General features: G+C 39.5%; 2 protein-coding genes across 4 annotated transcripts in view; one reads left to right on the top strand and one right to left on the bottom strand.

The window, feature by feature from the left end:
- The first annotated feature begins 134 nt into the window (after positions 1–134).
- On the top strand, positions 135–7,287 carry tmem41aa (transmembrane protein 41aa). The gene is made up of 5 exons (XM_079618237.1): positions 135–373; positions 4,718–4,868; positions 5,750–5,911; positions 6,015–6,153; positions 6,231–7,287. Exons 1-5 carry the CDS (start codon positions 204–206, stop codon positions 6,449–6,451), a joined length of 843 nt encoding a protein of 280 aa, XP_079474363.1. The 5' UTR covers positions 135–203; the 3' UTR covers positions 6,452–7,287.
- A 946-nt stretch (positions 7,288–8,233) lies between these two features.
- igf2bp2a (insulin-like growth factor 2 mRNA binding protein 2a) overlaps positions 8,234–24,267 on the bottom strand; it is a 63,203-nt gene continuing 47,169 nt past the window's right edge. For 2 of the 3 annotated variants that reach the window (XM_079618234.1, XM_079618236.1), the window contains exons 10-16: positions 23,645–23,779; positions 20,809–20,877; positions 19,185–19,304; positions 16,673–16,747; positions 16,337–16,468; positions 13,120–13,233; positions 8,234–11,647 (exon numbers count right to left, since the gene is read on the bottom strand). In XM_079618234.1, coding sequence (XP_079474360.1) covers positions 11,552–11,647; positions 13,120–13,233; positions 16,337–16,468; positions 16,673–16,747; positions 19,185–19,304; positions 20,809–20,877; positions 23,645–23,779 — 741 coding nt within the window. In that variant the 3' untranslated portion in view covers positions 8,234–11,551. The remainder of the gene's footprint in view (positions 11,648–13,119; positions 13,234–16,336; positions 16,469–16,672; positions 16,748–19,184; positions 19,305–20,808; positions 20,878–23,644; positions 23,780–24,267) is intronic. The other variant, XM_079618235.1, reaches the window with a different exon arrangement.

Genomic DNA, 24,267 nt, shown 5'->3' with positions numbered 1-24,267 from the left:
CGAATTCCACTAAAGCGAGGGACTTATGAATATTAAATAGTTCACGTGGCCATGCACGCCAAGAAGGTTACCAATCAGCGGTCAAATAGACTAATTCATATTCATGACCTTCGCCTACGTAGGATTCGTACTTTCGCTCCCGGAAGTTATCCGCAGTGAGTGAATGGACATGCGGTATCTGCGCGCCGCTCAGTAACTTCGTCATGCGCTCGCTTGCTGGATTGATCGCTGTAATAGTAACGGCTACATTTTACCTTTATTTACTCTCCTCTTATCTCCCCCCTGGACCCCAGCTGCCTAAACAGGACCATGAAGGAGACACGGCAAAATCTGGTGAAGACAACCTAAATGAAATGGAGACTGCAGCCTCCAGGTGTGCCTCTCTAATGCGTGTTTGATGATAAACGGTCTGTCTTTCGCTAACGTTATGGCTCTCGCAGCTGGAATTGTGATTTACCCGTCTTATGCAAAACATTCCGAGGATGTAGCTTGCATAGTGTAGAAAACGTAAGCATTATTAAAATGAATGATCTCTTGTCCTTGTCTCCAGCTGTCATTTGTCCTTCTGCAGTGAAATTAGATCTGTTCTGTTGCTGCCATGTTGTTCATAATGCAGAAGTTTACTCGTGACCATCCACTACTACCATACTCTACTCATATTTACTATATTAATGTATCTATTATCTTGACATATTTCTAGGATAGCTTTTATTTGCTTTTTCCTCTCTTTGTTTTATTTTTATCTTAATTTTTTTTCTTAAAATCTTATCTTTTTTTATGCAAGCATAGCATCTTGCTTTTAGAGCACTTATAAAACAAAATGTTTTTTTATCATATATCTTAGGTGTTTTAAACTACTATTATTTTCATCTTCATTTGTATTTTATAAGTGAGGAATAACATCTCAGTTACTAGCCTAACCTCGGTTCTTTGAGATAATAGGAACGAGCATTTCTTTAGTTGCTAAAATATTGAAGCTTGGGGTACGTTCAAGCTCAAACTGGTGCGCTACGGTTTCCGGGTTGAATGACATGTTTCCTTGAAACAGTGCGCAACGGGGTTTGAGATGCTCTTGTTTGATGGGTGTGTCAAAAATGTCAGCCCAATCAGCAGCAACATGTATAAACCACGCGGTATTAAAGAGACAGCTCGCACAATGGGTACAAGTAAAGTCGTTTACAAATGTGCCCACTGTAGCTCGGTATGTCGTAAGAGTTTTTTAGTAAAAATATAGCCTTGCATATCAACAGTGATCAGCAATAATGATGAGTGGAGCCTCATACTCACAATAAAAATAATAAGATCGTAATAACATAGTCTCAGAGGTAAGAAGTGGATTATCCTTCACCTGAAATGTTTGTCTTTTCATCCTGAAATCCGAGGCAAATGTGTTTCCACAAATCACTTCTCTCGATTGGGATGTTCTCTTTTATTCTGGACGGCAAGGGCAGTGACTGTAACATCAAACGTTTTTGTAGTATTAAACACGTACCGATTTCATCAGGCTCAGAACATTCTTCAAAAAGAACACAAATAATGGCCTTCTTAGCTGCCATAGTTGCAACTCTTGCATCATCAGAACAGTGTGTTCAACGCACCACCGTTTTAATTAAAAGAAAAACGGTTTGCAACTTTTTGTCAGGGTTGAACGCAGCCCTGATGTTTCACGTTTGCACACCTGCATGAACAAATGGTATTTCAGCCTGCTAAAATGGGCATGGCCATTTGCCTATATAGGCCGGCTAAGAATACCATTTTTCTCAGAATCTTTTGACTGAAGAGCGGCAAGTAACAACTTGTGTGCAGGCACGGTAGCCCGGCCAGCTACGCAATGCTTATTCTTCCCGTTATCTCAGGGAACCAAAGTTACACTAGTAACCGAGACGTTCCCTTTTGATATGATTCACTCACATTGCGTTAGTTGCTAACGTGATGGGAACACAATCCAATAGCGCCGTGCTACTAGCACAGAACGAAGAAAACCGTCCTGCGAGCCCAGCCTATAAGCACTCAAAAATGAGGGTCCTAAATTGTCCGGAACTGAAAAAGGCTGGGAGGCGGGAACAAATTATATTGGGAGGTGGTCTGGACCTTGCCTTCCCCTTTTTATGGCAAACGCATCAGACCTGCTTCATCTTTGGCTCAGTACCTAGTGCTATATTCGGCAGGGACCCTGGTATTTAGGAAGGGGGTAGCGCTGTCTGACCTCTGGTTGAGGCTGAGCAGGTGTCGGGCTGGTTTGGTAGGCTGCCGGGTTGACAAAGATTTTTGGCAACCTGGCACAACCAAACTGGACTGCTTCAGCAGGACATGGCGGATGGCTTGCGATGATTTCTGGGCTGCAGTAAAGCGGAGTTTGGCCTTAAAGGCTTGGAGGACCAGGTCCACCATTGTATGTAGAACAGATTCAGCTTGGTCAGCCGCAGAGTAGGCTCTGGCCGCTAGTGTGGACGTGGTCACACTAAATCAGAGCTGTGGGTGGGCAGAGATGATGCTCGAAAATGTTCTGGAGAGTGATTTTGTGCCTCTCTGTGATGGTACCACCAGCCGCCGCTCATTTACCGACCATAGGCCGTTCTGGTAGGGATGTAGACTCATAAGAGTGAGTGGAAGTAGGAGGGTTCTGAGCCTGTGATAAATCTGTAAGCAAACGTCAATGCTTTGAATTTGATGCGAGCAGCAAGTGGTAGCCAGTGCAAAGAGAAGAAGAGAGGTGTGACGTGGGCCCTTTGGGTTCGTTGAAGACAAGAAGTGCTGCAGCATTCTGAATCATTTGTAGAGGTTTGATTGCACATGATGTAAGTCCAGCCAGAAGAGCATTGTAGTAATGCCTGGAAATGACCAGGGCCTGGATGAGAAGTAGTGTTGCATGCTCAGTTAGGAAAGGCATGATCGGCCTGATCTTCCTGATGTTGTGCAGTGCAAACATGCATGACTGAGCTGTCTTTGCAATGTGGTCTTTGAAGGTCCTCAAAGATTATTACAAGATTTCTGGTCGACCTTGAAGGGGTAATTGATGATGAACCTAGCTGGATGATGAAATCGTGCTGTAGAGTCTGATTGGCAGGGAAGATGAGAAGCTCAGTCTTTGCTAGGTTGAGCTGCAGGTGATGTTCCTTCATCTATGCTGAGATATCTGCCAGACAGCTTGAGATTTGTGCAGCTACTGTTGGATCATCTGGTTGAATGAAAGGTAAAGCTGTGTGTCATCAGCATAGCAATGGTAGGATGGGTACCACTGTATGATGGGTCCCAGTGTTGTAGTGTATATGGAGAAGAGGAGGGGTCCAAGAACTGAACCCTGAGGAACCATGCACAGTAATGAGGTGGTCAGTTGATGTGCAACCCTGAAAGACCTACCTCTGAGATATCACTCTGCTCCTCAGCAGGGGGCAGAGTCTTCCATCGATCACTTCTCCGCATCAGAAGCTGTCAATGATATGGCATCAACGGACTCCAATCAGACTCCACCTCGGAATCCCCAAATAAGACAAAGCCGCTCGCACCAGACGAGGGCACTGGTCTTTATGGGAGAAGAGCACTGGGGAGTCATCTCGCTGTGGAGAGAGTCGGCATGCGGAACCTGAGCGTGTGTGAGCTCACTCAAACCCACCGGCTCGAGGCTCCTGGGAGGAAGGAAACAGGAGAGCACAAAGGATGGGGCTGCTTTCTTGTAAGAAAGCAATCTGCGAGCACAGTGAGGAGAGACTCATGCTCTCGCAGTGAGAGCAGCTCGTCTCGGTGAGCTCGGCTTCAGCTTGAGCACGGCCCAGACAAGAGAAGCACTCACTGTGCTCGTCCCAATGTGTATAGGGCAATCGTGGGGCGACATTTTGAACTAAATGCCGCTGAAATTGGTTCTTTCAGGCATGAAATTTGCTCTCAAGATTCAATGGAAGGCCACAGGGGAGCTGTAGAGCTCATCGGCGCTGGTTAATCCGCTTCTTTTCTTCGCAGTCTTCTTCAGAGTCAGCGAGAAAATGATCTTCGCACTGAAGGAGAAAGATTCTGAGGAAAAAAGCATACCGAGCCTGCTTATATAGGCGAATGGCCCCGCCCGTTTTGCCAGGCTGAAATGCCATTTGTTTGTGCAGGTGCACAAACGTGATTCAATCAGGCTTCAGTATTTTGGAGAAACTGAGTTCCCCCATAGCGTTATCAACTAATGCAATGCGAGTGAACCATATCAAAAGGGAACCACATATGATTTATTTTCCTCATCTCTGATGAAGTGGTTTAGGGCTAAAGGGTAATTTCACCCAAAAAAATTATTTCTGTCATTAATTTCTCACCCTCATTATTTACCCTCATTAATTACTCACCCCTTCGTTCATCTTCGAAACACAAATTAAGATGTTTTTTATGAAATCCGAGAGGTTTCTGAACCAGCCATAGGCAGTAACGACATTGCTGTGCCTTGAAAGTTGCAATGATTTTGCTGCTTATGGCTGGTTCAGAAACCTTTGTGGAACACCAAAAAATGTGTGCTCGAAAGAAAAACGAAGGTCTTATGAGTTTGGAACGACATGAGGGTGAGTAATGACAGAAATTTCATTTTTGGGTTAACTCACCCTTTAAGGCTGGTAACCAATGGGCTGTAAACATTGCAAAAGGGCGATACTTGAGTTATTACCATAATGTATTTGAACCAGATAGATAATGTCCAGATACTGTTTCTGCAAGTTTACTAATGTCATGTGACTTTATTTTGGTCCAGGTTGAAGTTCCCATCAGACCTGGATGAGCTGAAAGAGATGGCAGATCTGTTGCAGTTTTATAAAACAGAGTACACAGGATATGTGTTGTTACTCTTTTGCAGTGCCTACCTCTACAAGCAGGCTTTTGCCATACCCGGTTCCTCTTTTTTAGTAAGAGCACAACTTTTACACAGACACATTAGCCTATACTTGAATGTACACATTATCCTTCCTATTGTGTTGCGGATGAATTTAACCCGCATTCTGGTTAAACTGTTAATTTCTTCTGGAAATGTTTCTTATTTAGGGTTATGACTGTGCATGCAAAGTTTCTACACGGATATGTTTTTGGAAAGGCTGTACAAATTGTGGTGACAACGATCAAAATGACCCTCACTGGTTTCCATGTGATTTGTCAAAAATCAACACCAAGTCAGGCAAAAAACAGAAAATGTTTAATGTAGCTTGCCAAGGACTTAAATATGAAATACATGAGAACTTAAGACTGAGAATTATAAGAATTTAAGAAGTTAAATGGAAGACTCATCTTCTGAATCATCCAAGAATTCAGTTTCTTCATCAACTTGAGTTTTCAGTCACAATTGTATGTTTTTTTGGATCTCAAATACTAGTCTGTTGCAGCACTAACAGGAAGTTTGAAAAACCCATTTTACCCTGAAAAGGCTCTGAGAACCAGACATAACAAAAAGGCAAAGGCTATTTATTTACACCAAGTACAAATAGCAATACATTTAATTTCATTTACACAAAGCACAAATAATGTTAGATGCTATTTATGCTTAGTTGTAATAATGTTCCCCTCATACAAATAGTCACTGCAAGTAGTCATAAAAAAAAGGAAATGGTTTTTGTTTGTTGTCTCTGACAAGCTGCAGTTAGTGTTTTCGTACTGGCTATTTTTAGCTAATTGCATGGGGTAATTTCGACCCCCCACACAAACGGTGTTCCCATATTATGAACACAGCTGGAGGGTTATGTACAACATGCACCTTCATATACTTTGATCTTGACTTGATTACTTATCCCCCCAGAACATCTTGGCTGGAGCCTTGTTTGGGACGTGGTATGGTCTTTTTCTCGCCTGCGTCCTCACCACAGTAGGTGCCACTCTCTGCTTCCTCCTGTCCCAGGCATTTGGCAAGGAGCACATTGTGAGACTGTTCCCTGACAAGGTGGCCATGCTGCAGAAGAAGGTACATCTAGTTATCTTGTCTTCTAAGAAGTCTGAAAGCACAAAGTATGCTAATCATCACTGGATTTAATTTTTAACTTTCCTAATTTTTACTTTTTTTCCAGGTCGAGGAAAACCGAAGTAGCTTGTTCTTTTTTCTACTGTTCCTGAGATTCTTTCCCATGAGTCCAAACTGGTTCTTAAACATGACTTCCCCAATACTTAATATTCCTGTCACTCTTTTCTTCATGGCTGTCTTTATTGGTAAACACTGTCAAATTAAGGAAAATGTTCCTTAATATTTGTAGCATTTATTTGAAACATGTTTGTTTGTCTTTCAGGCCTGATGCCATACAACTTCATCTGCGTCCAGACGGGATCAATGCTGTCTCATATCTCCTCTCTGGATGACTTGTTCTCCTGGAGTGTGTTGTTGAAACTGCTCCTTATTGCTTGTGTCGCCCTGTTGCCTGGAGCTCTGATCCGTAAATACAGCACTCGGCATCTCCACCTGGACGGCCTTGAAACAAATGGACTCAGGCAAGACAAGAAAAACAGATAAGGGACAGTGTAGAGTCATTGATCTGATCCTACTTAGTCACTTTGTGGGTGGCTACTCTTTGGATTCAAAGTGTGTTTTTGTTTTTTGTGGGCTAACATTTTTAAAAATTGAAGTTTTTTTACATATTCTTTACTTGGAAAGCTGCTGTGTCTTTTTGGGGACAGGTTATAATGTATGTGAGAGAAAATACCTTTTTGGTGCCATTTTGGGATGTTCTGTTGGGTCTATTTGTAATTCATGTTGGTCTTGAATTCTGAATCCTGCTTTCATGTACAAACACAGAGTTTAAAATACATGGAATCTTGCAGCACAGAATATGTATTTGAGGTATTTAATGCAGACTGTAATTTGGGATTGTGGATTTTGATTGTGGGTTACTGTTGTGGAAATTTCACATTAGCCTTAAAAATTTAACTACCTCACTGAGTGGTAAAATATTTAATATTTTAACATGTTGGAGTACTTGTAAATATCCAAATGGAACATCAAGCTGTAAATATTCACTATGGGTTTGTTCTATATGGAAAGGCAGACATTCAATATGTGAAGTCATGCCCAGTCACTGAAAGCCCATCCAACTTGGTAGTGTTTAAATGATATGTGCCAGTGCCATTAACAACCCTGTGAGCAGAATGCAGTATTTTCATTCACCAAACACCCCATTCATGTGAGTAAAGCTGTTTATGATGTGATCAATCATCTGACAATAAACTCATTCCATTAGCTTCTGTCAGAACATTTAATCACACCTGCATGGTGTTCATTCCAAGCAAGCATTCATATGCACAATTAAGGGATATTGTGAATGCTGTTTTAAAATTAAAGGGAAAATTTCATCACATTATGATTAGTGCATTTGTTTGACCCAATCATTCATACCCAATAACAGGGGTGTCCAATCCTGCTCCACCAGGGCCATTGTCCTGCAAAATTAAGCTCCGGCCTGCCCCAACACCCTTGCCTGGAATTGTCTAGAGCTGTGTCCGAAACAGTCACCCCTTATATAGTGCTAGGGCTACATGATTTCGAGAAAGAGTCTCGCAAGTTCAGTTGTGTCTAATTAAGACTGAAGCTAAATTCTGCCGGACAGTTGCCCTCCAAGAGAAGGACTGTACACCCCTGGCCAACAAAGATGTCAACAAGATGAGCTTTGGACACAAGAATTTTATAAAGAATTTTATTGCTCAAATCCATGTTGATCAGCAGTACAGTTCGCCTACATTTCAAAACAACATGGTTGTTAGCAAAAAAAAACAAAAAAAAAGATCAGCTCTCAGTCCCCCTCCCCCCACTACCCACAATCCAGCTAAGGGGAGACGGCAGGCAGTGCAGCAAGCCCAGTCTCTGTTTCACATCGCTCGAAATTAACTAACGTGAGAAGCTAGAGAGCTGCGTAGGAATGGATCTGCCGTGGAAAAGGCGCAAAGAAGTTTTCACAGCCTATGATTTGCGTTGATTTCTCATGCATCGCTCTGATTTCCTGCTCTCATCCCAAGTTAAACGCAACTAGAATGGTGTCTTCATACTGTGAGCAACTGTAGCTGTGTTTGTGGTCTATTCTAATATCATTCGAATATCAAAAAACATAGAACAGCACCTACTTTAAGTCTCCGTTCACCCTAAAAGGGTGGCCCAAAAAGCAAACAACAATGAAATTTCATGCCAAGACTACAAACAACAGCTACCCCTAAACTGACCTGATTCGTTCGACTTATATTAGCTATGACTTATGGCCTAAAGATAATGCAAAGACCTCAATTATCCCTAGCGTTATGTTACAGGATATCGTAATGGATAGCGAGACAGCGTGATTACCAGATTACAGAGACAATAAAACAGTGTGATGTTAGTTATGCATGTATCGACTAATGCTTCTGTAAAGTTAAATACTGATGCACGACTGATGCACACCTGACAAAGCTTCGAAATACAAACTCTTTAAGAAAAGTTAAGAACCACTGTAGAACGTTAGATAGGTGTCTATCGACAGCGTGGCGCGTTACAGTTACAATAACACTTAAAAGTGAACCGAGTTACCATACTGCTACACAACCTGAACTCCATCAATGAGCAAACACCTGAGATTAAGCAGAAAGTCAATAATTCAGGGGAAGTAACGCCCTCATTTGGCTATGAGCCTTCACAGAGACAAGAACCGTAAGAACCATGTTCAGCTTCTCAAGTGAAAACTTGTTAGAAGTCAATTTATCTACCAGAAGCCTCAAGCCTTTACTAACAGAAACAGCATCTGTGCTACTTTTTGTGGATAAGTGTGGACAAGTTGTTTCAGTGGGTAAAAAAACAATTTACACAAGTCTACGGTAACACACCCCTACCGGAAACGGTTACTAAAACTATGGAGCGGGACTTCTTGCAGTTCAGTCCACAGACAAAGCGTGTGAATTACTGTATGAATGCAAACCAGCTTTGCAAGTACACATATTTGGACCTGACCGTGTACTGTCTTCCATCTCGATTTGACATAGGCCTCGGTCTTTGAGAGATAACACGCATGTACAGTAGACCAGCAACAGATCCACTTAAGTCAGAGAAGATCTGAGGCGACAAAAATACCTGCATTTGTGATTTCTGTGTGATTACAATAAATAAACACAGTGACTCTGTGATTATTATATCAAGTTCACAGAGCTGTTTTATTTTTTTATATTTTTCTATATATCAAACCAGGTTTGTTTTGTGAAAGGTCCTGATAGAAAAACCTCAATAAAAAAAAATTGGTCTTACTGTAATTCCTGAATTTGGACTCATTTTTATAAAATGAAAGCTGGCTTACGCTTCAGACAACGTGGATAATGCTTTGAATTAAGCCATTCTACTTGATATTCATAGTCTTTTTCAACCGTTTGTCTTTGATATAGACATCAGTACACAGTATCCACATTTAGAACCCCTTTCGGGCAGCGAAGTACACCTCAGTTACACATTCTATAAATCACGAGGTTGTGATCGGTAAAAGAACGCAGTAAATTCAGATACAGTTTTGAAAGCTTTAAGATCCATTCTTCTTTGTCAGATGGACCTGAAGACTTCAGACTAGTCTTTTTCTTGAACTTTTATTATTATCATAAAAAAGAAAACGTTCAAACTTTCAGTTTACAAGGCATACAAAATGTTGGGAGAAAAAAAAGGGAAATTAAGATTGGACTGAGGTACCCTGACGCCTGAGGTAGATCACAATACTGACATGCGCGCCAATCACATTCTGATCAAAGTGTTGCGTTGATTCATTACTGTTCTTACTGTTAGTATACTACCAATATTCATAGTCTACTTCCAAGAAAATAAACACTTCCCTTCAGAATAACATGGCAGTGTTCCACCCAAAAAAAAGAGACCTTTTCTGTTCGTTTCTGATTAATAGCTCTCGTCACAAAATAGGAAAAAAATAGATTCATAAATATTTCTCTCTCTTTATATATATATCTATATACACACATGCATACACACAAATGGAAGCTGTGCGTATTGGCATAAACCTTGCGTCTGGAAGATGAGGCTTAGCTCTCATTGAGCGAGGGAGCTGTCTGTGATGTCATAGACCGGTGACATTAAGGCCACGAGCTTCCATGGTCAAAAAGTAGAAGAAAATAAAGCACAAAGTGATATCCATCCTGTCGATCAGTTTCCCAAAAACAGCCGGAGTATTGAAAAAAAAAAAAAAAAAAAAAAAAAGATAAAATCAAACAAAACAATATCGCTGACCAACCAGCTCACTGAACATGACAGGGAGGTGCTCTCTCTAAAAGGCTGCTTATTGTACATTCACAGCTGTCATGCCGTTTAGAAAGCTCCCTGAAAAAGAGATTTAAAGCCAAACGCGGTCGTGTGTGTGTACCACAGGTGCCTCCTCGTCCCACAATCAACCTGACCCTCCATCACATTTCGAGTCACCCATCTTTTCGTTTGCTTTCAGCATAGATTAAGGCAGAGTTCTTGGTGCACATTCGATTTCGCTTCTGCCCAATGCCAAGCCAGTAAAGGTGCGCTGTCTTTCAGGCGCAGGTGCTTGCTTCCGATTTTTATCATACCCCCTAAAGCAAACAAGGGGTGGTGACTCCTAATCCACATCTACTACATACCTACTTCGTCTAGTGATGACTGCCTCCACAAGAGTGTGGCAGCGATTGAAATAACAAAATGCAGAGGCTGCAAAAAAACTGGCGTTAAAATAAAAATGGAGTGTAAGAGCTGGATAGAAATAAGAATAAACGAAAAACAAAAAGCTAAAAAAAAAGAAAGATATGCACAGTAAGAAATGTTTCAATGTTTGCATCCGTTGGCACACACAGGCTTAAGTTACAAGGATCCGTTGCGTTGGATGATGTGTCCTGAAATGCAAACAGGCTAAGATATGAGTAAACGTTCTGTCCTTTACATTTCCCAACATTCTCATCCCATCATCGAAGAAATTAGAAAAACATAATGTTTATGCGTACGCAACCGCGTATGTGCACTAATCGCCCGCTTGCTGGCTTGTGCAAAACAAGAAGAATCATACTTCTGCTTCAAAAAACAGTATATTTGTTCTAGTGTACTGGTGACAATACTGCTGAGGATCACGAAAATCGCAATCTGAGCATAAAAATAAAATAAAAAAAAGTCGTCGCCAACTGCTAGTGCACACCCACACTTACCTACCCAAAAAAACAGCAACACAACTCAGTCAAAATGCATCAGTGTACATGTGTTAATGGAGAGTCTTATCTTTGTTAACCCTATTTTAAGCCTAAATTAAGAAGTTTCTAAAGAAATTGTTACTTGGGGTGACCGTGATGTGTCCCGTCCTGATAGCAGACGCCCCATACCTATTCATCTCAGTCAGGGTGTGTTTGAACATTAAAAGGAACACTTGTCTTCCTTGCACTTACCCCCTCCCTCCCTCCCCCCTCCCTCCCCAAGCTGGCAGTGCACTCAGAGCCCTTCTGCCTGTGGCTCCTTCATCTCCCCTAGAAAGAAGTTCTTTGGTTTTGATCCCGCGGCTGCTGGTCTGCCCGGCCGGTCCCCTGCACCCGGTCTGGTCTGATTCCAGTTGGGAGGGCTACATTCATTGGCAGGTGCCCGCTGGGGCTGCCCTGATGGTCACTTGGAGCGGGGTGTCACGGGGGTGCCTTGCTGGTGCTTCTGTTCCTGTTGTTTCACCTGCTGGATGATCTCCCTGATTTTCCTCTGTGCAGTCTGTGGGACCAGAGGAGAGCATGTTTATTGTGCTAAATGTTTGGTTCCACTTCGGTTTCAATAGTAGAGAGGCGACTCCTTGAAGGTGGCACCATGAGACATCATGATTTCATGTTTTTGTCATTGACCAATAAGAGGTGATTTTATTTACACCCAATTCAACAGCATTTAGATTGTACATGGTCAAGGAACAAAATTAAGTAAAATACACTAACATTCAAAAGTTTGGGGTCGGTAAGATTTTTTCTGAAGTCTCTTCTGATCACCAGCATTTATTTGATCAAAAATACAGTAAAAACAGTAAAGTTGTGAAATATTATTACAATTTAATAAAATGTTCAATGTGGCTCTCTTGAATGCAAAACAAATTCCCCTCGGGGGAATAAAGGTTTCATTCAATGTATAACTATTATCTATTTTAATATATTTTAAAATGTAATTTATTCCTGTAATGTCAAAGCTGAATTTTCATCATAATATGCTGATCTGCTGCTCAAGAAACATTTCTTCTTATTATCAATAATGAAAGCAGTTGTGCAGATTCATATTTTTATTAGGGCTGTCAAAAGATTAATCGTGATTAATCACATCCAAAATAAAAGTTTGTGTTTACATAATATATGTGTGTGTACTGTGTAGAATTATGATGTATAAATACATACACATTCATGTATATATTTAAGGAATAATTGCATTTATATACTGTATATACATTTATATAATTTATATTATATATAAATATTTTATATATAAATATAACCAATTTTTCTTAAATATATACATGGTTGTGTGTGTTTTTATATATATAAATAATTATACACAGTACACACACATATATTATGTAAACACAAACTTTTATTTTGGATGTGATTAATCACGATTAATCTTTTGACAGCCCTAATTTTTATGGAAACTGAGATTTCAGGACTCTTTTTATGAATATAAAGAAGGCTTTATTTTAAATAAAAATGTTTGTAACGGTTATAATTAAAAATGTGTTTACTCTGACTTTTAATAAATTTAACTCTGTCCTTGATGAATAAAAGTATTATTATTATTTTTTAAATCTTTCTAACCCCAAACTTTTGAATGTTAGTGTATAACCCTTCAATCCATGTTGAAATGAAATGTTGTGCACAGTTAAGGTGAGCATTTGGACCAATGAATGTAGACAGGGCCACCCAGCTTGAAAAAATAAAGCCATTCATCCATGTTTCTTTAAGCAGTCCTGCACTGCATGGATATATTTACATACAGATAAATCTCTATTGATTGACAGTCATATCGCTCAGCCCTACTCTGGGCCTCCCCTGACATGCTCTCACACCCCACACTTTGAACCCTTGGAATAGAGCATAGCGTGTTTTTAGATTTAAGATCCATTACTAAAGCAGTACATACTAGAGCTGTAAATTTCAGTCCTTAAGAACAAAACAACACAAGGTTTCTGTGAAATATCATGTGTAATTTACCTGGCTGGCAAAGAAATGCCCACTGATTTTGACAAAGACCTCATCGTTCTCGTCTGGCGTTTGGTCCCGTGGCACTATGACCTCTGCACTGGTTAGGTTCTGCAGCTCGTTAACCTGAAAGAGGTTCAGAGAAACAAGCTGATGACATCACTACCTAACAGGTATATGCCAGTTGGGTCAAAGTGTGCCAAAGTTATGTGTCAACCAGATTTATAAAAGAACAAGCAGCACATATCCAGTTGCTCATATACATGACATTCATCGAGACCAATCTGCTGTTATACCCTTGCCTTGGGTACCAAATGCAACGTCTATCTACTCTACAAATGATGCCCCGGTAGCTGGAGCCCCCATGAATAGAGACAAATATTTACTATAAGCAAAACGTACAGTTCCTGAAACACATAACCCTGACTGAAACAGGTCACGGTGATTTGGATCAGCCTGTTCTCTTGAAAGCCTTAGACCGTAACGTAAGTTATATAACATAATAATCAAACTTAATAACGTTTTATTTCCCTTTAAAAGCTTTCATAGACTTTTACACAGCATATTACATGGAAAAATGAGTCAGGTACATATAAAACGATTATCAAAAACAATAACAGATTCATAATTTGCTCTGGTGGCGTATAGGAACTATTCACACCACATTAACTTTGATTAATCAACAATGTTTCCATTCTTTAACAGTGAACATTTCATTGTTTTTGGGAAAGCTATTTAAAAATGTTTTATGGATTCTCAGAATCACTGTTTACTACAGCAAACACATTTTGACTCAATCATTTATAATGGTGCATAATGAAAGGAATATTGACTAGTGATGAGCAAACAGCTATGATGGTATGTGCTACACAACAACTTGTTTGAAACAGTGTAAATATTTTCACCCTATTTTTATTTAATTGTATTATTTATATTTTATTGTGAATCAGAATCCTATATTAGGTCTGGCATATTACTCAAGCTCAGAATCTAAAATAAATTAATTAATAAACCCAATGTTTCCCCCATTGTAATAATACAAATAAAAAAATCCACATGAGGCCTGATGCCACATCGTCTGTGTTTGCTCACCCTGTCACAAAAACCTCAGAAATCACTATCATGATGTCACGGGTGGCTGTACTAAGATGAAGGAGATCAGCAAAAACCATCTTTAATCCAATAAATCCAACAGGCAAGGAAAGGGGAGGGGAGGGAGGAGCCAGAAGCAGAAGGGGCCAGATGATGTCCCAGGCCACAGCCAGCGCGATTTTCCAAGGCAGAGTCACAGGAGGGAGGAGCCAGGGTGGAGGCCTGTGCGATGGAACCAGGGATGTGATCTCCTGTGACAGAGCCGGCCACGGCCAAGAGCCAGGAAGCCTGCGGTGGAGCCAGGGTGAAGATCCATACCTTCAAGTTCCACAAGCATTTCCTCTGGGATGGGATTCGCTGCAGACTCGCGCACCTGGTCAGACGTGTCGTGGGGCTCAGGCTCCGGAGCGGAATAAGACTCAGTAGGGCTCACTGGCACGGCTCAGACTAGCGAGCAGTCTGGATAGTGATTTAGGCATGCCAACTCCAAAAAGTCCCTGGTGTGTGACTCCACCCACAAATGTGCTTATCCATCCTTTCACCCATATTCTTTTTTTTCCTTTTTCTTTTTTTCGGGGTTCTTTTTTTTTGTACCGCCAATTTTGTCCCGGCGTCCATTTTTAAATAGACAACTCCTATTTCGCGTCATTTCCCATTCCACTTCTCGCGTGTGTTTTCGTAACAAAACAAGGTTAGGGGACCGGATAGAGTCGTTGGGTGACAGAGTTGTTGTCAGCTCGTGTAGTGTTGCAGATCCTGCACCCCTGTTGCAGATCATTTACATAGTGTCACATAGTGTGAACACCACAATGACTTCAAGACTCCAGAGCAAGTCATGTAGTCTAAACAACACAGCGATCTGCCGACGTTTAAAGTTGTGTAGTTTGAACTAGGCATTAGTCATCACATTTTTTCCTTTTAGACCAGGGGTCGGCAACCTTTTTGTCATGAAGTGCCATTTTTAAGTTCATCACTGTGCCATAACCCCATCCCAATATGTATAAATACACATACAAATTTTAAATATTCATAATGGCTAACATAGAAATAGTGCAGAACTTTAAATAGGCCTATTTCTGAAGCAATTTTTCATAAAATGTTTTACTTTTGTAAAAATCCTGTTTTCAGTTTTAAATTAGACTTTGAATAACAGATTTCCAAAGGGGCTGTTTACGCCTGGTCATTCATGCATTTTAAATGATCAGATATGCTAGCTATCCGTTTTGTTAAAACTGTTCTATTTACACTGGGCAACGTAATTGTGTCTGCAAAACGAATATCTAATCTTTAATACCTGCACTATATGCAAATTTTACAGCGTTCACGTCAAAGAAAGCAAGATCAAAATCAAAGCGCGTCGGCTTGCTGAAGAGATGTTCAGCTACTTCTCTGCTGTGCTGCGGTAGCTCTGTCATAGCTGGGTACCGGGAGCCGTTATAAAACGCTCTTGCATGTTTAGTTTTTACCATTTTAGAAGTAAAATGTACATTTGTGGCTTCAACAACCAGATACAATCTGTCCAGTTTTATCTGGAATGCGAATGGAGCGTCTGGCGCGAGTGATTTCAATGTTAAGTCAATTTAAAGACGTGTTTACGCACGTCTAGAGGTCCTGCAGCGCGAATGAGGCGTTTAGCGCGGCGCGGTAGAAGGGGAATTCGCCTCATTCGCACAAGCTGTGTTACTATGATGAATGATTTCCTCAAAATGTTTATCTGTATGCAGGTAGGAGGTACTTTATCTGAATGAAATGCATACATCTCTCTCACTTTTGCTCGCGTGCCAGCGATTAACCCTCAGCGTGCCAGTGTTGGCACGCGTGCCATAGGTTGCCTACCCCTGTTTTAGACTGTTCATGATACTAGAAAGTAAGACTGATTGCCCCTTGACTCAACACTAGTTGGTCATACTAGTATTTAAGACACAGTCAACATAAGGGCTATGTTTATGCAACCGGCCCCAGGTGAACAGAATGAAACTGACACAGACTGAGAAACTAGGTCACAGGAAAACAGAACTAAAACACACTGAACAGAACACAATCCTGATACATGAAGGAGTCCTACTATGTTATATATGGCGCATCACAGAAAGTTTCTGATCTTACTTAATACTTTTATATTTCACTGTAATCTCACCGTTTTGCCGCCTTTCCCGATGACCCTCCCAGCTGCTGAAGAGGGCACTTTTATATGCGTTTCCAGCTTCACTTCCTCTTTTGCAGTAAAGAAATTCTCTTCTTTCAGCTTCCCAAATATCCTGCCCTGGGCCTGAAATGCAGAAGCAAAGACACTGTTAATTTTTTCAGGGGCATGATAGGGTACAACAGTGCTAAAGGCCTTTAAATTTCCTTTCAATCGTCGTATACTTTTGGAACCAAACTCACATTTTCAATCATTCATTCATTCCATTGCACCTAGACTGAATGTAACTTTACTGGGCTTTTAAGTGTGTATTACAGTATATTCCTTTACCTTAAACTGAGCTTCTGGTGGGCCAGTGATGATGACCATCCTCTGAGTGACGTCAGGACTCTCTGCAGGTGCGATCTGAACAAGAACAACACGTTTTTGTTCAAGATATGAATCAACACTATTTTCTGAGATAATCAACAACATGCAACAAATGCTGTTGACAGATTAATTTGCTTTCAATAATATTTATTTTATTTCTAGAGCTACATCTGAAGTGTGAACAGTTCATTAAGCTCTTTCTCTTTAAAGGGGTGGTTTACTGCTTTTTTTCTTTGCATGATTGTGTTTATGGGGTGCAATATAACATGTCTAAGTCTTTTTTTATTTTTTTTTAAGCCTTATTTTTCATAAATTTCACCTTTATTGTAAGCTGATTTCTCCTCTGTCATTTGAACGACCGGTTGACTTCCTGATTCCATGAAACCACTCCCTCAGAAACAGGCATGGGCTCAGATTGGTTAGTTGGGCCGGTGAGTTGTAATTGGCTAAACTGCGTAGTGTACGTTGTCCGGAAACTTCACGCCCATCACCTTTACCGGCGAAAGTTCCATGTGGTCCGGTCAAATGTAAATAATGGTGTCAATACGCCCGTATCAGTTTGAGGCAGAAGCAGACCCAGAAAGCGGCAATGAAGAGAGTCAAGCAGAACCTCCCCAAACACGGCTCTTACAAAACGTTTCTGAATGGTAACATTTATTATTATTATTATTCGCTTCTATTCTACTATTATTATATAATAATTTCGATACGATGTTACTTGAAAATGCCACTGCTGCCACTTGTTAGCTTTTGAGATACGGTTTTCTCCTGATTAAACATTTAATATAACAGAATAAATGACTGAGTAACACCGCAGCTGAAGTTTGCTGTTGCGATTACATATCATTTTTTGAACTTCATACACGTTTGTCTTATAAATAGCATCGAACTAACTGGCTACTATAAACAAACCGCGTTGGCATTGGTTTACGTACTTGATCAAATCGAAAAATTACGTCATAAAGTATACATGGAAAATACATTTACAAAGTTAGTACATAATTCAGGTTCAAATTTTTGTACGCGTTTGTCATAGACACCCGAAATAGTATAACTAAGTAGCTACTAAAGCCAGCGCTGGCATTTGTTTACGTCCTTGATAAAACTAATACATTACGTCTGAAATTATACATGCAAATACATTTAAAATGATTAAGTCTTACTTACAGGTTGTGGTGGCCCAACAACGGCTGCCTCTGGTTTTAAAGTTAACTGCTTCATGTTTTAGTAACAGTTTCTTGTTTAATCCGGCATTGAATCCGTGGAGATTCTGGAAGCTGTCTTCCGTAAAATGCGCAGCACAGAGAGCTAAATTACGATTGTAATTTTCAGGAACATAATCAAACAGAAATTTTAAACATTGTTTGTGGATTACAGCGTCCGTAGGAAGCCCAACACAGAAGACCTGACAGCTGGTTGAAAATAACACACTTTAGACGGCATGGCTACAGCTCTCCACTATAATTCTTCCTCGTCGACAAAGCCGCAGAAATATGGCCAAGTCCCCTTTTTTGCATATTCCGGAGGGAGGGTTGATGTAAATGTATGGGTTAGTTACGTATAAAACCCGGGAAGTATCTCGTTGTAGTCCCATTCGAGTCGTTTTTGTAGGCATTAAACTTCCTGATTTTTAAAAGACGATATCTCTGCTTACGTTGAACTTTCAGCACAGCAACTTTGCAGATACTGTTCATGCAACAACAGCAACATTACACACTATTTAAAATGAAAAAAGTGAAATCGCAATCAACCACCCCTTTAAGTCACATCACACAACCACCATTTGGATATTTTTCCAAATGAATAGAGGTTTTGTAATTGATCCATGTTTGGTTTTTATTATGATTCTGTGGACAAGAATTCAGTTTGGTAAAATATTTGATGTCATTAAACCATATGCTGCAATAAAACGTACCACACTGTAAAATTACATTCACACTTTGTGAAAAGTCAGCATTTATTGAAATATATAGGAAACATCTATAACAGATATGTTTCTACTGTCAAAGGTCACTGACAGTGTACAGTGTACACCGTTTCAATGATATTAAGAATTACTGTAGTATTGTTGATCAAATTAATGCAGCCTTGGTGAGCATAAGACTTCTTTCAAAAACTTTTTAAAAATCTTACCAACCCCAAACTTTAGAACGGTAGTGTAATAGTTTACATGCCATTAGACATGAAATGAACCGAGGCACAAACACATACTGAAATATGGGTTGCGGAACCCTACTGATTACCCAGCAACCTACAGGACTGGCTGAACCAACAGTGAGGAGGTTACAGATGATTAACTCACCCACACTAGGCACTAGGCCAAATCTTGTTAGATTCAAATCAAGGATCTCAGCAATGGGACACAGAAAACTAGATGGATAATTGTGCTTTGTGTAACAAAAACATACAAGGAACCTGTATTTTACAAATGTGACATGACAGCGGAGGCATTTTAGTAGGCAGGAACTCCTACCTTAATAGAGGCTCCTGCGAATCGTGCCAGTTGTTTAATATGTTGACCCTTCTTGCCAATAATAGCACCGACAGCCTGAGTTGGGATAAAGAGGTAGACCACCTCCTGTTCAGGAGCCTGCTGTGGAGAGGGCAGAAGAAAAATGCAAAATATTACACCTCTAATTCAATTTGATACTATAAATCAGGGATTCCTCTAAAAACCTTTTAAGAATGTGATCCTTTTACAAAAGTGGTTCGTAAAAATCTCCATTTATCTGTTTACTCAATAGTTACTGAACTGTACCAGATACTGCTCAGTTCAGCACAGGCTGGAGGTTGAGCCCTGAAGGTTCAAACAGGTTTGAATGAAGGCAAAAACACTCAATTTATCACGAAAGTGAGAACACAAACCACCTATCTGTTTCTAAGGCCCTTTTTACAGCTGGTATTAAGATGTGTTTTGGTCAATCGGATCACAAGTGGACAACTCTAAATACAGGTGTAAACAGGGTCTAAAATATTTTGAGCTTGTTAACTTTCGACCACTTCCAGAGGTAGTAGAAAAAGCATTTGACCGGATTGCTTTCATAGAGTAAACACTCTAGTGGTCGAATGCGTCGAACAGCCACAATAGACCACCTACTCTCCGCCTACTGACCTGATGCATAAACACTATGGGAAGAGCACTAGCCAGACAGACAGGATTCAAACTTTGTCGGCTGAAGACCTAACTTTAGTTGGATGACGAACAACGTACCAAGCACAATGTTCTCTCAACATTCCTGATTTCTAACACACACTCAACACGTTCAGCATGGTCTTGCGGTTGTCAGTGCAGAAACGAAAGTTGCTCTCCGTTTGTTTTTCCATCGTCTCTGGCCGCGTTCAAATATAAATTGCGTGAGCTAATTTCGTCCATTAGATCGAAAGATTTGAAAAAAAACCCCATATATTTACCATAGACCCTCTCCTAGAATAAATCAGGACAGAAGAGGTGAAAGTGGACAAAAGAGACGTAAACGGGAGTAAACGGGAGAGTGTCCCTCATCTACCTGTGATTCGATCAACCAAAACGCATCTTAATACCAGGTGTAAACGGGGCCTAAAGGGCCTGACCTGCCTGGCACACCAGTGTGAACCATAGGAAACCGATGTACTGTCGGATGGAGAAAGAGGTTGTTATTTGATGAACCAAGTTATTTATTCAAATGACACGAGACATTGCTGTTCCACTGGATTACAGTAAAGCTGATAACCCTGTCCATTGTTCAATTGGTTCACAAAGATTTAGTCACTCCATCTTGTGTCAATAACAGAATCTACTAACACACTGTCAATGGATAGGAAACATTGTCTGTGTATTTTGAGTATATATTGTGTAAAATAGGTTTTTATTTAAATGATCATTTAAATCATTTTAGTGACATCATATTTGCCATCATTAAACTGTATTGCACATAAAATACAATATATCTGAATTATATATCAGCTTTATATTGGCCACCCCACTCTCTAGATACAGTATCAATGCATGCAATTCTGAAAACAAAATTGTTTAGCAGTATTTCTTTGTGGCTGGAACACTATCCACCAATTATAGTCTAGAATCTATTTTACGGGACAGTTTCAGTTCCAGTACTCACTGTGTGCTGGTGAGAGACGGCACTAGCAGGAGGAACACCGTACAGCCCACCCAGCTGTGATGAGTGACCCTGGAATGGATGAGATGGGTCAATTAACAAATGGTTTTTATTCAAGAATATTTCACTGGCTCTCCTTTATTACACATATAAATACTGAGAAGAAGTCACTCTTCATATGTTTTTTTTTTGCTCTCAACTTTACATGATTAGACCACCATGAATTGTCATGCAAACAAACTGGAAAAAAAAGAACTCCCAACACTCATTCAGAAACCTGAATGATTAATAAACAAACAAAAAATTCACCAGCCATACAGTACTTTAAAATGATACATTTTAAGTGATATCTTTAAAAAAGACATTGGCCCTTTTAATAGCTGTAACCTACAGTGACCTTCACAAATATTGGCACCCTTGGTAAATATAAGCAAAACTGACTGTGAAAGTTTGGTTTTGCAATTTCTCCTGTCTTTCATTCAAAATTTTCAAAGAAAAAACGAACCTTTAATTAAAGTCAAATAGTTGAAAAAAAAAATGTTTTCCTGAAATGTATGTATACCACAATTATTGGCACCCCTAACTAATGAGTAAGAATCGAAGTATATTCCCATTCATATGGTATGTTTTTAAGTTCACCTCAGTGATCAGGAACACTTAAATGTTTCACGTGGCTCTAAATATGACGTGACACACAGACCAAATTCCTATAGTCATCCATCACTATGGGAAAGACCTGAGAATACAGCAATGATGTGTGACAAAAAGGTTGTTGAGCTGCACAATTCATGAAATGGCTGTAATAACATAATAGTTTAATTGTTATAAGAATACTCAGTTTTCACTATCTGGGCAATAATTAAGAAGTTTAAATCAACTGGTGATGGTAACAAACTACCTATAAGAGGTATTGTAACAAATTGTAAAGATTTGAAGAATTGCATATGCTAGTTGAGTCTTGGGGTCAGAAAGTCTCCAAAACTATGATCATCACCTATTTAACCACAACTTGTTTAGGGAGGTTAAAATAAAATAAAATAAAGTATTTGGTGACAATAAACAGAATATCATGCACCTACAATTTGCAAGGGCATTACTGGAAACTTTCAAACTGGGTTTTATGGTCAGATAAGACCACAATTAAGCTATTTGGGAAAACACCAGAGGTGGGTTTGACAGACAGAAGCATAGCCATTTAGAAAAGTACCTCATCCCCACTGTGAAGTATAGTAGTTGATCTTTAATGCTAATTTCCTTCCAAAGACCCTGGACAACTTGTTAGGATACACGGTATCATAAACTCCATCAAGTACCAGCAGATATTAAATCAACACTTATCGACCCTGTCAAGAAGATTAAACTGGGCTGTGGTTGGATCTTCCAGCATGACAATGATCCACAGCACAACTCAAATCTAAACCCCATACAAAACATGTGGGATGAGCTGAAGAAAAGAGTCCACAAGCATGGACCTCTGATTCTGAAGGATCTGGAGAGATTCTGTATGGAGGAATGGTCTCAGATCTCTCGCCATATGTTCATCAACCTTATTACGCATTACAGGAAAAGATCCAGAGCTATTATCTTTGCAAAGGGAGGCTGCACAAAGTATTAAATGAAGGGGTGCCATTTGCCAATAATTGTGGAAAAAAATTGTTTTATGATAAGAATTGTTTTCTTACAACAATGTGACTTTAATTAAAAGATTAAGACTAAGAGGAGAAATTGCAAAAACAAATGTTCATTGTCAGTTTTTTACATATTTACCCATATTTGTGGAGCCCACTGTATTTAGACATTTTGTTCTATTTTTTAGTATAATTAAAATACTCTTATAGTTTTTATTAATATCTCATTTTTAATTAGATGTTTTGTTAATATTTTACATTTCCATTTTAATTTCAGTTAGTAATGAAGGTTTAACAGAAACTGGCTGACCAGCTGGCTTACTAGCATAACCAGTAACTATCTGGCTGATTCTAGCATTCTACTAGCATTTGATTTTCAACAACAGTTTGCAAACAAGATTTGTTACTTATTGACAGTAAATGTTTGTAATATTAGGTCGAGAGCTTGATTTACCGTAACCAAAGAACTGCACCAAAAAAACTGTTGTAATAACTTATAATAAATTACTACTCAAGTTGTCTGAGGATGATAAAAAACAGCTAACACTCATTCAATAATGAGTGCCTTCTCACACCCACACACTCATTCTACCTTCATTAGTTCATCCGTGAGCCATAAGCTGTCCTGTCTGACTCATCACTAAATACGAAGGGGAATCCTGCAGCACGCTAACCGAACGGAAGGATTACACAACAACGAGTAGATGCCTTCTAAGGTGAGTACTCACTGAGAAAGAGACGATGTTTACAATGTGATCGGGAGGCTAAATGTCAGGATTGTTCACCGTTTAGATTAGAATTCTGTTTAAAGTCCCATTTAATTCCTGAAATTGAACTGCGGTAGAAAACAGGATGTAGTCCTTAAAATTTAAGAATGTTAAAGGACTGAAATTCATTATTTCTGCAAGAATAGTTTTTAAAAATAAAAAAAAATTTCAGTATAAATTCCCCATTAAAAAATGTATCATACACAACATATGGGTATTTCCAGAAATTCACAATATGTATAACAATTGTTTTAAAGTGCAACCTACACAAATTTTATTTATTGATTTAAAATCTGTTTTAAACATTTTTGACAATTTAACTTAATGAGTGTCTTAATGTGTCTAATTACTTAAATAATAATAAATAATTAGTACAAATTAATTATATAATTATTTATATTTTGTTACAAAATGTGTGTTGGAATAACTGTGGTTTGCACTCACAAGAAAAGGGTTGTAGCCAGTTGGGGGTATGGGTGGGACGCCTCTGGGCCCAGCAGCTTGTGGCAATACTGACAGACCGGTTGAAAAGATGCCCAGTGCACTCAGGCTTAACCCGGGGATAAGGTTGGTTTGTTGCTGCAAGACAGAGAAGTAACATCATGGATTATGAATGATTACCCAGTTCATGAACACAAGCTATCATGTTTTTCTTGATAATATTCAGTGTGAATATTTGTTATAACATCTTGTAATATCGTTCCTGTCACGCTAGGTGGCTCCATCGACCCGGTGCATCATTTTATGTGGTAAGCGCTTTTAGATAAGTTTGTATGCTGTTTAGTCTTGACAGAGATATGCTTGATTTTTCATTTTCTGTCTGATTCATCTGCTGTGCCTCTTTCATTCAAAACGGAATTAAGTTTACACGGTTCAACTAACAGACAGTTACACATAAAAACTGCCGCAAAAACACTTGATCCAAGCATTAATAATTTACCGTATGCCTGACTGAGGACTGACTAATGTGTGACTATAAATGAAACTGCATAAATTTGATCTGTGTAGTTGATAGAGGCCTCTACCGCAAAATAAATGACTCACTAAAGATGAAAGGAGTCCTCGGA

Source organism: Phoxinus phoxinus (assembly GCF_949152265.1).
Source record: "Phoxinus phoxinus genome assembly, chromosome: 7".
Taxonomy (NCBI): domain Eukaryota; kingdom Metazoa; phylum Chordata; class Actinopteri; order Cypriniformes; family Leuciscidae; genus Phoxinus; species Phoxinus phoxinus.
The sequence above is the reverse complement of the archived record's forward strand: the minus strand, read 5'-3'. Positions and strand labels throughout refer to the sequence as shown.

Excerpts from the sequence above, each read along its gene's own strand:
- tmem41aa (XM_079618237.1), top strand. The coding sequence starts at position 204 with ATGCGCTCGCTTGCTGGATTGATCGCTGTAATAGTAACGGCTACATTT. Across the intron at positions 4,869-5,749 it reads TACCCGGTTCCTCTTTTTTA|AACATCTTGGCTGGAGCCTT; the intron begins GTAAGAGCACAA and ends TTATCCCCCCAG. Across the intron at positions 6,154-6,230 it reads CTTCATGGCTGTCTTTATTG|GCCTGATGCCATACAACTTC; the intron begins GTAAACACTGTC and ends TTTGTCTTTCAG.